General features: G+C 49.6%; 1 protein-coding gene across 1 annotated transcript; it reads left to right on the top strand.

Annotated features, from left to right (window-relative positions):
• Positions 1-1044: 1044 nt before the first annotated feature.
• Positions 1045-7553, top strand: S100B (S100 calcium binding protein B). Its single transcript, XM_072970673.1, has 3 exons — positions 1045-1140; positions 3879-4017; positions 6289-7553. The coding sequence occupies exons 2-3, from the start codon at positions 3880-3882 to the stop codon at positions 6427-6429; spliced, it is 279 nt and encodes a 92-aa protein (XP_072826774.1). The 5' UTR covers positions 1045-1140; position 3879; the 3' UTR covers positions 6430-7553.
• Positions 7554-14630: the final 7077 nt, after the last annotated feature.

The raw sequence follows: 14630 nt of genomic DNA, 5'->3' as shown, positions 1-14630 counted from the left end.
GTGCCCACTGCTGCACCCCTCACCGTCTCCCTCTGTTTGGGGCGAGGACCATTATGTTAGGGAAAGCTGGTGCCAGTCTCTACAAGACAACTGTGAGCACAGACTTCATTGTGTGCTGATTCCTCTGCAGCCGTGGCGAACCGCGTCAGCAGAAGGGACTGGTTCTGGCTCAGACGGCCTTGGATGAGTCTGGGGCCAATGTTCTTTGCACAATTCCTCTAAAGAAGGCCTGAAGGGTGCCAGTGAAGACGGCTGTAGAAATGTGGTTTTTCTTGGCTGGTTGTGGGGCCTCAGTGAGCCCCCCTCCCACCTGCGCCTCTCGTAAAACAGGGCATTTGGACAGAATGTGACTGGGGCACTGTCCAACCCTGACAGCCTGCCACCAGTCACCCCAGGGGAGCGGGAGGCCTTGGAGTGCGTCTGGCATGTGTCCTCGATCATATTAAACACAGATTTCCCCCCGAAAAGCAATAAGTGTATATTTTGCGCCACATTTCCGTCCCTGCAGACGCTGGGCTCAGTGGCCTAGCTCAGAGTATTGGTGTCCACGGGTGTCCTGCCTGTGGGTGGGACCAGATCAGGGAGAAGCTCAGGGCCTCCCCACAGCGGGCCCTAAATCCCCCGCATTCAGTCTGCTCTCGCTGCACATTTGCTTTGTGGGAATCGATCAATCATTTCTCCCGTCTCCCCACCCCCATCCTCGCCTTTAGAGGAACATCAGTATTCACGTACACACTTAAAAACAGCACAAAAAGCTGACTCCCCGCTTCCTGCCCCACAGGCCTTTTCTTCCTTGGCCCGAGTGCAGGCCTGGCTCCCCGCGAGCCCCCCAGGTGGCGCGGTCGATGCTGCCCAGTGTGCGGCCCCCGCCCCCGGGCCCCGCCCCCGGGCCCCGCTCCCGCCCCGTTGGCCGGCGGGGCTGCAGAGGAACGTGCGGCTCCGCCCCCGCCGGAGGATCAGGGTCTGCCCCGCGCCCCCGACCCGCTCCCTGGACCCGCCCCCGGGCCCCATTGGCCGGCGGGGCTGCAGAGGGCGCGCGGCCCCGCCCCCGCCGGAGGATAAGAGGCTGCCCCGCCCCCGGCCCCGCAGGAGCAGACGCCGCAGCCTCGAGGAGACGGGAGCATCAGCCCGACCGCAGACGTGAGGACACTCCGGGGACACACTCCCACCTCTTGGGGCAGGGGGCCGAGGGGGCGGGGGCGGCAGCCGGGTGGTCGTCTTAAACCCCCTTAGGCTAACTGGCCGCGTTTGGAAAGCATGCCTCTTGTCACTGCTCTGGACCCGGCTGCCTGGAGCGCGCCTGCTCGCAGCGCCGGAGCCGGGCAGCCTCGGGCCGGGAGTCTGGGTTTCCCCGGGGGCGCCGCAGTCCGCCCCTTCGTTAAGGCCGACGCCCGGGCCGGCTCGGTCCCGGCTCGGAAAGACGCTCTCCCGGGCCCAGGAGGCACCCGCCCCGTTTAAGGCAATTGCAGGGCAAGGAAGTTCCAGGCCGAGCCAAGAAGCTGGGGCTTAGGTGGGTTTCCTTCCCTGTCTTACCGCTCCTCGGGGACCGTCCCGTCGTGTGTGGTGTCCCTGCTAAGGAGTTAACGCCCAAAGTCCTCTTGTTTTCGAAACGAAAAGATTAATGGAGGACATTCACGGAGTGAAGTGAAAGGGTAACATGGGTGCATTGTTTCCTTTTCTCTTAAAAGAAAAGCTTTACACCAACCGTCGATTGGGAAGAATTTAACTGGGAACATTTTTAAAAATTAATTTGTAGTGTGGCTATGAAGAAAATCACATTTTGTGGACTTTTCACACATATGGAATATAAATTTTATGCCTTTCCTTTTAAAAAATCCCACTAGTCACACATCACAAAAAATAATGTAGCGTTTCCTTTCACAAATTGTCACGGAGTTTGAGAAACATAAGGATGATGCAAAAGGTTCTTGGGTCTTGTTTTTTCTTTTTGGTCTCTTTAAAAAAATTAATAATTGAAAACTTGAGTTAAAAGGATAAAGTACAAAATGTTAAAAATTTTAATCCATCTGAATTGTTCTCTTTACATGTGACATATCTGATTTTTAGGGACTTCAGAGCAAAATAATATTGATTATTAATAGGGTGAATTTAGCAAAGATCAGACCAAGGCAAAAATCCTCAATCTTTTTTTCCTTTGGGAAATCAGAAATAAATAAAAATTTAAATATTATATTCCAATTTATTTTAAGATGTAAATATATTCAATATGGGAGTGGTTTTTCAACATGGGATGTAATTCTTTTATTTATTTTTAACTATGACAGTGCAAAGATTCTTTAATGGTTAGAACTCAAGGCCAGAAGTTGGTAAATTTCTCTGGCTGAGTGTCTCAGTCTTGTGAAACAATTTACAAGCCATCCTTTGTAAACTGCCTAGTTCTCAGGGTAGAACAGCTGTTTCTTAGGTTGTAGGCCATGGAATAAGGTACAAGTCATGAGGGAAGATGAAGCCTCCTCCTCTGATAAGTGCAGAGAAAAGACGACATTCCTGGTCACTTGAGGCAGCGCCTCCGTGAATGCAAAGTACCTGGCTCTGGCCCAGCCTCCGCCCCACTTCTGTTCTGGCCTCAGGGCTGGGTTGGGGGAGGAAGACATTTTCCTCTACCCTTCTGGGTTCTTCTGGCTGGTCTGAGAATTAAACAGACATGAGACGGGTTAACAGGAAAAACTCAAAGTTTAATAACATGTAAACATGGGAGACCCAGGAGAACTGAGTAACTCACCAAACTGGCTGAAATCCTCACCTTGAATAGCATCCTGAGATAGACTAAAGAGGAGAGGATTGGGGTTAGTGATTTGGGACTTCAAAGAGGAGAAAAGCAATTCACATGGAGACGGAAAAGCAAATGTTTGGTTAAGCAAAGTATGCTCAGATCCCTAAGAGCTCCAGCGCCACACCTGGCCCACAGCCCCTGTTGACATCTCTGGTGCTCATTCTACTCCTGTAACAGGCCCTCCATCAAAATCTGATTCAGGCAGCTAAAGGCGAGGTCAAAGTTTCCTCCCGAATCTTTTGAGCCTTGGTTATTTTTAGCTCAAAATAATCAGCATGCCAATGAGACATTTATGGTGGCAAATTTTGCTCATCTGCACTGGCTTCATCAGATAACCGTATAATACATGTTTGTTCCTTGATCTTCTTTTTCAAAAAACATTTGCCTCAATTCTACCATATTTATTTTTCCAGTTGAATTTTACAGCTGGTGGGTCATGATCCTCATCAATCAAAAAAGTCTCGTAAATATTTTTATTAAAAATGAGTTAAATTTATGTATTCATTCAAAGGAAAGCAACATTTTTTGACCTTAGTATCTTTTGGAAGGACCTGCACTTTTCTGGCTAAACTTATTCTTGGTCATATGTGTGTGCTGCTGTATAAACAGGACTTTCCCACTATGTTTCCTAAGTGTTTATTGACAGAATGTAGGCATGCCATTGACTTTTGTGTCCTCATTTGGCTCTAGTCACCTTACTTCTTCCTGGTTAATTCTGGTTGCTCCCTGCACTGTCACCTCATCTTGGAGCCCTGCCAGGGCAGAAGGCCTCCCAGGGAGGAGGCAGGAGTCAGTTTCCAAGCCCCCTCACTACTCTGCATCTCTGTTTTGGCTGAAGTTGCCCATTGGCTGGACCCAACCAGAAGCCAGAAGGCTTGGGAACTGGATGTGGCCCTCAGAGACGGAGAAGGGAGAGGAGGGTGGGAGAGTGGCTCTAGGAGATGGGAGAGCTGCGTAACTCCTGAGAAGGGAGATGAGCCACGGCCATACACCTGTCCTGGGCTGAGGGCTGCACTGGTCATACCTCCACTGCCCGCACTAGACGGGCAAAGGCTTGAGAACCGTCTTTCTGTTTGGGCTCCAGGATGTCTGAGCTGGAGAAGGCCATGGTGGCCCTCATTGACGTCTTCCATCAATATTCCGGAAGGGAGGGTGACAAGCACAAGCTGAAGAAATCTGAGCTCAAGGAGCTCATCAGCAATGAACTCTCCCATTTTTTAGAGGTGAGTCTTGCTTTTTAAAACTCCCCTATGCACTTTCTCCTCCGAGTTGCTTCTAAAAATGTGTTTGCACAGTTGAACCTTCAGTGTGGAGGCTGGCTTAGGTAGACCTCACACTTTCATTTTCATCTGTTTTGTGTCCAGTAGGAGCATGAAGGAGGAACTGCTATCTCAAACACAAAAGTACAGGCTTCAAATAAAACTGACTTTTCTCTGAAAAACCTAAGGATTTGCAGCAATAATGATGACAGAATGGGATGTAAAATATACTCATGACTTATCATGGGCCATAGTGAACATCTAAGCAGGCTGTTAAAAATAAGCTTTTGTTCTTAGGACCAGGACTCTTAGCTTTAGCTCCGTGGTCTGCATCCACCATGGTGATGATAAAGATGCTGTTCACTCAGCAGACACCACTGAGCTCTCACCACGGTCAGTGTCGCGAGAGACACAGCCCCGACTCGGCCTCTGCTTCTGGGGCACCTGCCTGGCTCGTCAGTGCATGGCCACAAGCCACTGACTGAGGGCATGAGAGAGAACCTGGCGTCTCTGAGGCCCTGGGGCCTGGGGCGGGGGGCTCTGTGGGGTAAGGACCTTGGAGAAGATCTCAGGAGACTGCCTGAGGGCTCCTGGTGAGCACCGTCTTCCTCATGGGTCCCACCTGGTGGAAGTGTGTCCAGACTCTTCATCGAGGACTCCCTGCCTCACCCCCATTTCCCAGGCCTCGGGTAAGCCACACATCACCTCTCCTGAATCAGTCTCCTGTCCTCGAGGCCATGAACTGTCCTCCTGCAATCCACCTGGTACCTGACTTCCCTTGGTGTCCAGACCCGAGGTCACTGAAGTAACCAGTCACACGCAGTGGAAATGGCCAGAAGATGAACCAGTGCACTGTGTCTGACCAAGAGCTAATTCCAGGGAATACCCTGGGGCCCTACTGCACGGTGGTGGGGAGTTGCCCTCCTGGCAGGCTGAGTCTCAGTGTTGGACAAGCCCCCGGTTCTGGCAGCCAGGCAGCAGCTGCTGTCTGCAGGGCTGGCCCCACCCAACCCCGACACTCCATTTCTGTGAATGGCGCCACCGGTGCAGGGGAAGCAGCCTGCAGGTTTGGGGGGGGCTTCCCCTAGTCTGATTCTGAAGCTGTTTCTCAGGCATCGAGGTCCACAAAGTGGCAGCTGCCCCACTCGCTTTCACTCACCTTGTCCCACCGGGTCTGCCTCCTAACCTAGCAACCAGGAAGTCCCAGATTCTTCTGCAAAGCGGACTGATGTAAGGGTGAGATGAGCCAGTGCCCTGCTCATCACATGTAGCTACTGTCATTAATTACTGATTTAAAGCACAGGAAAAGCTTAGCATGTGGGAACCACGTTTATAGTAAGATAAGTGATTCACGGTAAGTGTATCAAGGTATCACGAATATTGTTGGCCTGGTTTTGTGAGGCAGCTTCTGTTTGGAGGTGAGTCCATCATGAAACAGCAATTAATCTTTCATCAGATGCTTATGGGCCCCACCCCGGCCCCAGGGTACCTCAATCTTGTACCCATTTTATATCCAAGGCGGCCGACGCGCTTCCTGTGACTCCTTCCAGCCGCGCTCCCCTGCACTGGGGACTGACTGTTCCGAACAGTCTGCCTTTATGCCCTTCTTTGCGGTCAGCGTTCATCTGCCCACCACATGCCTGTTCCCCTGAGACTGTCTCACCACTCACCTGGCTCCAAGTTGGGCAGAATGTCAGCGAAAGTCCCAGGACACCTGGAAAGCAGCTCAAGTGACAAAGCCTGTTCCCAAGAGTTATTTCAGCCAAAACTCATTTTCAAAACATGAAAACCCACTGGAAGCCTTCACTGTAGGGCCTTCCACACACAGAAACAGTGAAAAACTTGGTGAGGGTGTGGACAAAGGTCATTCTTGCTTTAAAGACATTGCGTATAATACGTTCGGGCCAATTTAGGCCGTAGTCTTCTTTTCTGGGTGTTTCTGTTTTAACACAAACAACCTCAGATTTTCAGATCTTGGCTGTTCCATTCAGCCTTTTTTAAGCAGCCCAGGCTCCACTGGACATAAAGAAGGTGGCAGAGAAGGCTCGGACTGCCAGAGACTTCTGCCAGCCAGCAGCCTCCTGATCCCAGGAGAAATCTCACCTGGCATTTTGCATTTTATGTCTTAGGTTGTTTCTGATACAAATTACTAAAGCCAGCCAAATTTTAATCATGCTTCGATGGCCCTAAACTTCATTTAGAAACATGCTGGGTGACTTCTCTTCTCTCTCTCAGGAAATCAAAGAGCAGGAGGTTGTGGACAAAGTCATGGAAACACTGGACAACGATGGAGATGGAGAATGTGACTTCCAGGAATTTATGGCTTTTGTTGCCATGGTTACCACTGCCTGCCACGAGTTCTTTGAACACGAGTGAACGGGAGAAAGCAGGCAGGCTGTCCCTGTAGCAGAGACGGAGGCCACGCGGGAAGCGGAGGGCAGGGCTTGCAGGACAGTAGGAGCTGAGCTTTCCAGCTGCATTGTCGCTAATTAGGAAGCTTGACTTGCTTTGTGAATGAAGAATTGAAACCTCTTTCCGAGGGCTGTTTTTAACGGCCCCCATCATTAGTCCTGTGCTGTTAGGCGTACATGTTAGCCGACTGGTCCCAGGGACTCGTGGTACTCAACATTTAGGAAAGTCAGTTCTCAGTCACAAAGCACTGCTATCCTGGCTGTGTAGACTCCTAACTCAGAAAAACAGACTACCTGTCAAACATGACTGCGGGCTAAGCTTCCACTACATTTAAAAATACAAATCTTGGTCTACCATCCTTTGGAAAGGCTGCCCTTCATTAAGCCTGTTCATCATTGGAGCAAATGAAACCTGATGTGATTGGGCCTGACAGTCTGTCCCACCCACCCAAAGCGCACGGTCACATTCAGTCCCCTTTCTTGCAGTGAGCTGTGATCACCGAGTCTGTAGTTAATGCTAAGTCCTAATGGAAAGTGTGTCCCATAAAGGAGCAAGTACTGGCATTGTAGCTGTAATCGGAGCTGAGAGTCAAACTTCAGTGGGGTTCTCCTGACAGGATCACACTTGTTGGCTCTGCGGGACGTGTGGCAGAGGGAGCTTGGCCGGAGCCCATGGCGGGACTCGGCTCTGCCTGGGCGGACAGGAGTGTTCTGCCCTGTCTGCAGAATGACTGGTTATGATGTAAGTGGCTGGACTGTTGGTGAAGGTCATTCCTGACCTGTCTGTGTGCAGACAGGGTCTGCTTGTGACTGTTGGTAAAGTTGGTGAACTTCATGAGCGTTACGCTTTCGTATCCACCAATTCAAATAAATTGTTTCAAATGGTCAAGTTACAAATATTAAAAAAATCACTTTCGGGAAAAGTCAAATTAATCTTATCATGCACCCTTTTTGTTTTGCTTTTTTTTTAAGGACATAGACTTGGAAACTCATAAACCAACAGATTGCTTGTACTTGCTTTAACTGAAAAGCAGTTTAGTAAGTCTCCATGGTCATTAACCGTGAAATAAAAGCTAAATTCCTGCAAAACTGGGGAAGGAGTCAAGTTTACGTGGCCTGGCTTTATCGAAGTTGCTGATGCTGTGTCCCCTAGCCGGGGACGCACGAGGCAGGAGGCTCAGGTGGGAACCATGGCGGTGGGGGGGGGGTCTGCTGGGGTGGGTCGGAGCCCCGCAGGATAACCTTCCCTGTCATTAGTGCCCACCGCCTCCTGCCAGGAACTTGTGGCCTGGTGGGCCTCATGTGACCTTTTCTAGACCAGTCGCCAGAGAGGGGAACTGCGATTGGCTCTGACAGTCACGTGCCTGCCTGCAGGCAGGACTGCGTCAAAGGCTGGAAGTGGCTGGGGGTGGGCGTGGTGGAAGCCTGTGCTCGGGGACGGGCTGGGCTTGATTCCAGCTTGGCGTTGCTCCTGGGCCCGGCCTGGGCCAGTCGCTGTGGGTGTTGGGAGGGTCAGTTCTGCGCTGGTGGGTGTCGTCCCACAGGCCTGACCACCCAGACGTTTGGGGAGAGGAGGTTGGCGGTTGTTTCCCTGTCACAACCCCTGCTGGCCCACCCTGGCCCCTCCCCAAGGCTTGCAGGCCCCTCAACAGCCTCAGAGGGAAGGAGGAGCCGACACTGGGCAGGATGGAGGGGGCAGGTCTCTGGGGGAGCAGCCCCTGGAAGAGGCCAGCAGGGAGTGCGGTGGGCTTGGACAGGTGAGACTCAGACCTGAGCTCCACACCCTGAGAGCTTCCAGAGACCCTCTCGTGCAAAGCCCAAGGTGGGAAGCAGAGGTGGGAGCAGCCTGGGTTCCCTGAGAACTGGGGCTGCAGGGGTTGAGAGAGAGGTGGGCCCAGTGGGGGTTGTTAAAGTGGACTGGGGTTCAAAGCAGCTTCCCACAGGACTCCCAGTCTGTGGACCAGGCTAGGGGCTGCCCTCTGTTGCTGCTGCTGTCTTGAAATTCTTGGAAACTTTTTGGGGAGGAGCCTGGCATTTCGTCCTGCACTGGGTCATTTAAATTATGGAGCTGGTCCTGGACACTGGGCAATAGTGGAGATAAAACCCAGCAGGATCCTGCATGGCTCTTGTGGGTACAAATGCCCCTCTGTGTCCTCTGTTTCTTGTTTGAAGGAAAGGGCTTTGGTCTCCTAGGCCTTCCCTGAGTTGCACAGGGCAGGCACGAGCAGTTGCTAATTAGAGAAGTGAGGGAACGCAGACACACATGAAAAGCAGTCAAGGAACGATAGTGCAGGCATGAAGCAGGCTCACAGGGCTCAGTTCCTTCTCAAGGGAGACACATAACGGTCTGTCACGTATCTGCCAGTTGTTCTGCAGAAACTGAGGACCCCCCCCACCCCTGCCAGCAAAGGATGGTGACTACATACTGACACCAGCATGCAGACCCCAGATTGACTAGAACCGAAAGTTTGAGATTGATTCCTGAAACGTCACCCTGTTACCTCAACACCAACCAATCAGAAGAAAGTCATGCACCCTGTAGCTCTCACCCTAAATTTGCCTTTAAAAATCCCTCCCTGGAAGCCATCAAAGAGTTCGGGTCGTTTGAGCACGAGCTGCCCATTCTCCTTGCTGGGCGCCTGCAAGTAAATGCTGTGCTTACCTTCACCACAATCGGGGGTCAGTACATTGACTTTGCTGCACAGCAGGTGAGCAGACCCAAGTTTGGTTGGTAACAGGTGGTGAAATAAAATTTATATTTTACGGCAGGGCAAGAAAAGTTAAACTTAAAATTCTGTGTCTGTTTGGGCCCTTCCCTCCCTCTCTCGTGTGCATCTGTGTCACACGTTGGCCAGAGCTCCTCAGTGGGGGCCCCTGCTCCACCACAAAGATCATTTTTTCCTTTGTTCTGAGGCTAGCATTGTAACTTCTTGAAAGAATAGGGCTCTTTCCCTGCTCTGCAGGGGGTTGTGGTGACCTGCTGCTCACTTTGCACGTGCTCACCTGGACCATGTATCCTGGTGAACTTTGTGTAAAATAGTGTGTCATTTTGACATATGATCCTTTGTGTCAAAATTGTATAATACGACTACACCTTCGACTTCTAACAGGCAGAAGAGTTCTGAAAGCTTTCTGAGAATCTGTCTCCTGAGTTATAACCCTCAGTCTGGCTCAAATAATACTCCCTTTTTCCTTGTTAACTTGATAGTTAGTTGCATTTCATCAACACTTTCTTGGCTTAGTCAGCAGGGTATCAGAAACACCCACCAGAGGACACCTGGAGTCTGTCCCAAACCAGTGTTTGGTACCAGCACGGGCTCTATGAGCCCCACCCGCCTCTCAGTACTCCTCAGGTGCTTTGGTGCTTTCTCCTGATATCCAGACATCACTGCTTTAACTGACGTCCTGAAGTTTACTTGAGCTGTATTTCTTGGGACTTGGAGTCCTAAGGGGATACTGGTACATTTCCTGGGCAGGGACCTAGGGGGAACTTTGGAGTGACTTGGGTTGGCTGTCTTTTTAAAATATTGGATTAAATTGGAAAGATTACATACATATGGCCTGAATAAACTGCTCATAAAATGAGAGACTGAGCCTGGTCAGGTCCAAAGAAAAAGGAACATCTCCTTCCGCCCACAAGGCATTGTCAGGTGACTGAGAACCTAGCAGAAGTGTCTGAGGATCAGTCCTCCAGAAGGGAAGCGGCCCTACAGTGGATCTCACTAGAACCATTAGGTAAGTGATGCTCCCTGTGGGGCAGGGTTAGGCTGATCACCGAGTGCCCTGAGCACCCACGGTGGTTTTAGGCTGTCGGAGGGAGAAACCAAGACACATGAGAGAGTGGAAAGGACCCAAGGGCAGCAACTCAGACAGCGCGCATCTGATCCATCACCCTGCCCGCAGGAAGCTGTTCAGATCACAGCCAAATTAGAATACCAAGTTAATAACGGGAAACCAGGAAACCAGGAAACCGTGCCTCAAAGGCCGAGCAGCTCCTGGATGCACAGACACTGGAACTCCTTCTGGCTTCATGTCCAACTGGAACAAAGCCCATGCCTGCAAGCACTTTTCTTAGTTCTTAAAAGGCCAGGATGGAGCTCTTCTGAGATTCTAGAACTTTCCAAAATCCTGACCCTGAGAGAACAAGGTATCCCTGGGAGGAAGCCTGAAGCTCTTAACTCCCGTCTTGTTCTCCACTTCTCTGGGGATGCTCCGCCTGTTTATTCCATCCATCACAGAAGTGTGTGTGGCCTCCAGCCATCATTCTTTCGTCTCTATCAGGTTTTGCTCTGTGTATGTCAGTGCTCTATTGTTAGCTGCATATTTACCTGTAATTACTAGGTCTTCCTGATGGATTGGTCCTTTTATCATTATAAAGCGTCCCTCTTTCTCCCCTTCTCCCCCCGCCCACCCCCTCTGTGCCGAGCTTCTGGTGCTGCTCCCCAGGGAGGGGCAGTCTCTGGTTAAAGTCACCTGGGTGACTGGCTTGGGCAGGGCTGGCTAGTCTCTTTTCCTGACCACACCCACCAACTGCCACCTGCTTGCTCTACTGTTTTCAACAATGCTCTGGGGGCATAAATTGCTCTATAGCTTAATTTGATCCAATTCAGGATTTATTGAAGAAATAGTCCCAAGGTCGGTGTTTGAGATTTGTTCTAACCCCAGGAAGGGTCTTCCTAGCTGTCTCTTTCCCTGGTTCTCCCGAAACTAGCTGGCCTGCAATTTAGCCTGTATCTTCACTGAATCTGTGGATCTCCTCCCAATTGCCCTTTACCACACTGTACTGTTTTTGAATGTCCTTATGATTAATTTTCTCCATGCTCTGGTGCAAATGAAGTCTGAGAAGAGCTGAGAAATTTCCTGTTTTTGTTTGTTTGTTTGTTTGTTTTGATTGAAGTATACTTACAATGCTGTGTTAGTTTCTGGTGTACAGCATAGTAACTCAGTTATATATAGATTCCTTTTCATATTCTTTTTCATTATAGATTCTTACAAGCTGTTGAATATAGTTCCCTGTGCTGTACAGTAAGACCTTATTGTTTATCTGTTTTATATATAGTAGTTAGTATCTGCAAACTACGAACTCCCAATTTATCCCTCCATTCCCTTCCTCCCCCTCAACCATGTTTGTTTTCTATGTCTGTAACTCAGTTTCTGTTTTGCAAATAAGTTCATATGTCATTCTTTTAGATTCCACATATAACTAACATTATATGATATTTGTCTCTTACTTCATTTAGTATGATAATCTCTAGAGCTATCCATGTTGCTGCAAATGGCATTATTTTATTCTTTTTTATAGCTGAGTAGTATTTCATTGTGGAAATATATCACAACTTTATCCAATCATTTGTTGATGGACAATTAGGTTGTTTCATGTCTTGGGTATTATATATAGTGCTTCTGTGAACATTCGGGTGCAGGTATCTTTTCAAATTAGAGTTCCCTATGGATATATGCCCAGGAGTGGGATTGCTGGATCATAGGGTAAGTAAGTCTGTTTTTAGTTTTTTAAGGAATATCCATAGTGTTTTCCATAGGTGCCCCAAATTACATTCCCACCAGCAGTGTAGGAAGGTTCCCGCTTCTCCATACCCTCTCCAGTATTTATCATTTGTGGACTTTTTAGTGATGGCCATTCTGACTGATGTGAGGTGATACCTCATGGTAGTATTTGCATTTCTATGATTATTAGTGATATTGAGCATCTTTTCATATGAGGAGCTGTCTGTTTTATAGCTTGCTTCTACCAGCAGGCAGCATCTCTGAGCTGGGTTCAGGCCCAGGGGTGAGAACAGTGGTGCACGTCTCTCTGAGTGACACCCCTGCTTTAGATACTGAACACGCAGTAGCCTGAGGTCCTCCCCGCCTGCCTCTACCGGCATGGAGCCACCACCCTTTGAGCTGGGAAGTGCAACCAGGCCCTGTGTTCTCAGAGGCACTTGACCAAAGGTAGCTCCATTCCATGAGTGGAGGCTGGATGCAAGAAATCTCTCACTCCTCACAGGACTCACCAGCTCTGCAGCATCAACAGGTAACTGGGGGCAGGAGCCTGTGTTCTTGGCTGGGCCTGTTTGGAGTGGAGTGTCCGCGTGGCTCAGCTGGGAGGTGGGCGGGCGGGAGCGGCCTCAGTTCAAACAACAGACGCTTGCTTTTCTTACTGAACTTTCATGCACAGAAGTTTCTTCACTTACTGTATGTTCTTTGGACCATTTCCAACATCTTAAAATTAAAAAAAAAAATCTTCACCAGTTTTACTGGCTACCATGTTCATGGAGTTCCTGGGGCCGTCTTGCCAGCAGTTGATCTTCTTTATCTCTCAGTGTAAATGCTAAACGCTGCTTGTCCTAGAGCTCCTGTCCCCTCCATCGGCCCAGCACCCTCCAGATGGCCTTCCCCTGTGGCTCGGTCTGCAGCCTCTCGCAGCGTCGGGGCACCTGGAGGCCGGCTCACTGCTGCCTGGAGTGACGACAGGTGACAATGCATCTGTGCTCTCTCTACTCCTCAAAGCTTCATCTAGTCCCTTGTGGCCCCTTTTCAACTTTTGGCTTTTAAGTGGCATCTGTAATGAACATTCATGATATCTGGCTTCTTCAGTCAATTTGAGAGTCTGGGGAGTAAGGTACTCCATTCTCAGTTGGCACTTAAAACCAGTAATAACCTCTCAGTCCTCACCTTGCACCGCCCTTGGCAAACTTCACTTTCACAACACCTCACAGGCTCATGAAAAACGTTGCCTCACCAAACGTCAAAAGGCAGAGCTAGGTTCCAGGAGACCAGGGGGAGGGTCAGGGTGAGGAGGGGAGTGGGCTCAACTGGGGCGAGGCTGCAGGCTCTCTCTCAGACCACCCACAGCAGGGTGGGGGCAGCCCAGCCACCTGCTTGGACAATTTAAAGACCATTCCTCTTGAGCACAAGAGGCTTTGAAATTTTGCATGTAGTTACCTCTTACAAGAATTCTTCATTACTGACAATGGACATCATACGAAAGGGGACAAATGCTGCACAGGGTGTTACCACACTGTTACTGCATCCAGTTCAGAACTGAAGTGTTTCTTTCTCAACCCATTAAGACCCAAAACTCCTGCAGAATGATCTCAGATAGAAAGAAATACTGCTCTCTCTCCTTTCTGTACATAGCAAGTAGCACGCACACGAGCTGGGGACAGCACACGCTGCCAGCGAGACGCGGGCGCCAGCGGCCCTCTGCTGGCGGGTCTGAAGGCAGACTCCGGCAGGAACTAGACAAACCCAGGGAGCAGCTTTCCCCCACAGGGTTGTGCTGACCGTCCCAGCAGAATCACTTTAAAACAAGTCAGCTATGTTCATAATCTGAAATTAAGCACAAGTAACAAGACTTTGCATATAATTATTAGAACATTTTGAAAACAACCTGAATTAAATGGAATCAAGAAACAAACAAGCCCCGAGAAAAAGTATGGAAATTATGGTTCTTAATATAAACTGGCTCCTACAAATCACTAAAAACAACCCTGGAGCACAGTAAGAACCGCCAGAACAAAAGATGAGAAACTAAAATGACCACAAACACCCGAGAACACACTCAGTATCACCAGACGAGACACTTACACGACCTCCAAGTTGGCAAGGACTCACTTCTCTAGTGCCTGGGCAGCGGGCTGCCAAAGAGGCCTTTCCTTCCACGCAGCAGCACCCAAAGCTCCACGCCTGGCACGACTCAGCCTGCAGGTGCCACGCCCCGGCAGGGCAGGCATTGCCAGCGAGCACGCAAGCCCACGAGGCTCCTTGCAGTGCAGCTGAAACGACCCGACACAGCAAGTGAGGAGGCGCTGCCTCTGGTCCTGGTCCCCCCACGGCAGCTGCTAAAACACGTGGAAAAATGCGTGTCATAAATTAAGATGTCTAATTTCTTAAGTACAAAAGCTGGTTATAAAACTGTATGATTCTAATTCTGTAAAAATTCTTTAAGGAACAAATAAATCCTCAAAAGGATTTACATCAAATACCAATGCCGTTCTTACCAAGAGGGAGGGTCATGGGAGACTTCATTGTCTTCTTTACACTATCATGTGCTTTGTAGATTTTATGCTGTGAGCATAGGCTTTTTTTTTTAATATTCAGAAAAGATGAATGTATAATGTATCCTATTTAGGGTAATTAAAATTTTTTTCACATATTTCAAAA

The sequence above is a fragment of the Vicugna pacos genome, chromosome 1 (assembly GCF_048564905.1).
Source record: "Vicugna pacos chromosome 1, VicPac4, whole genome shotgun sequence".
NCBI classification, from domain to species: Eukaryota; Metazoa; Chordata; class Mammalia; order Artiodactyla; family Camelidae; genus Vicugna; species Vicugna pacos.
The sequence above is the reverse complement of the archived record's forward strand: the minus strand, read 5'-3'. Positions and strand labels throughout refer to the sequence as shown.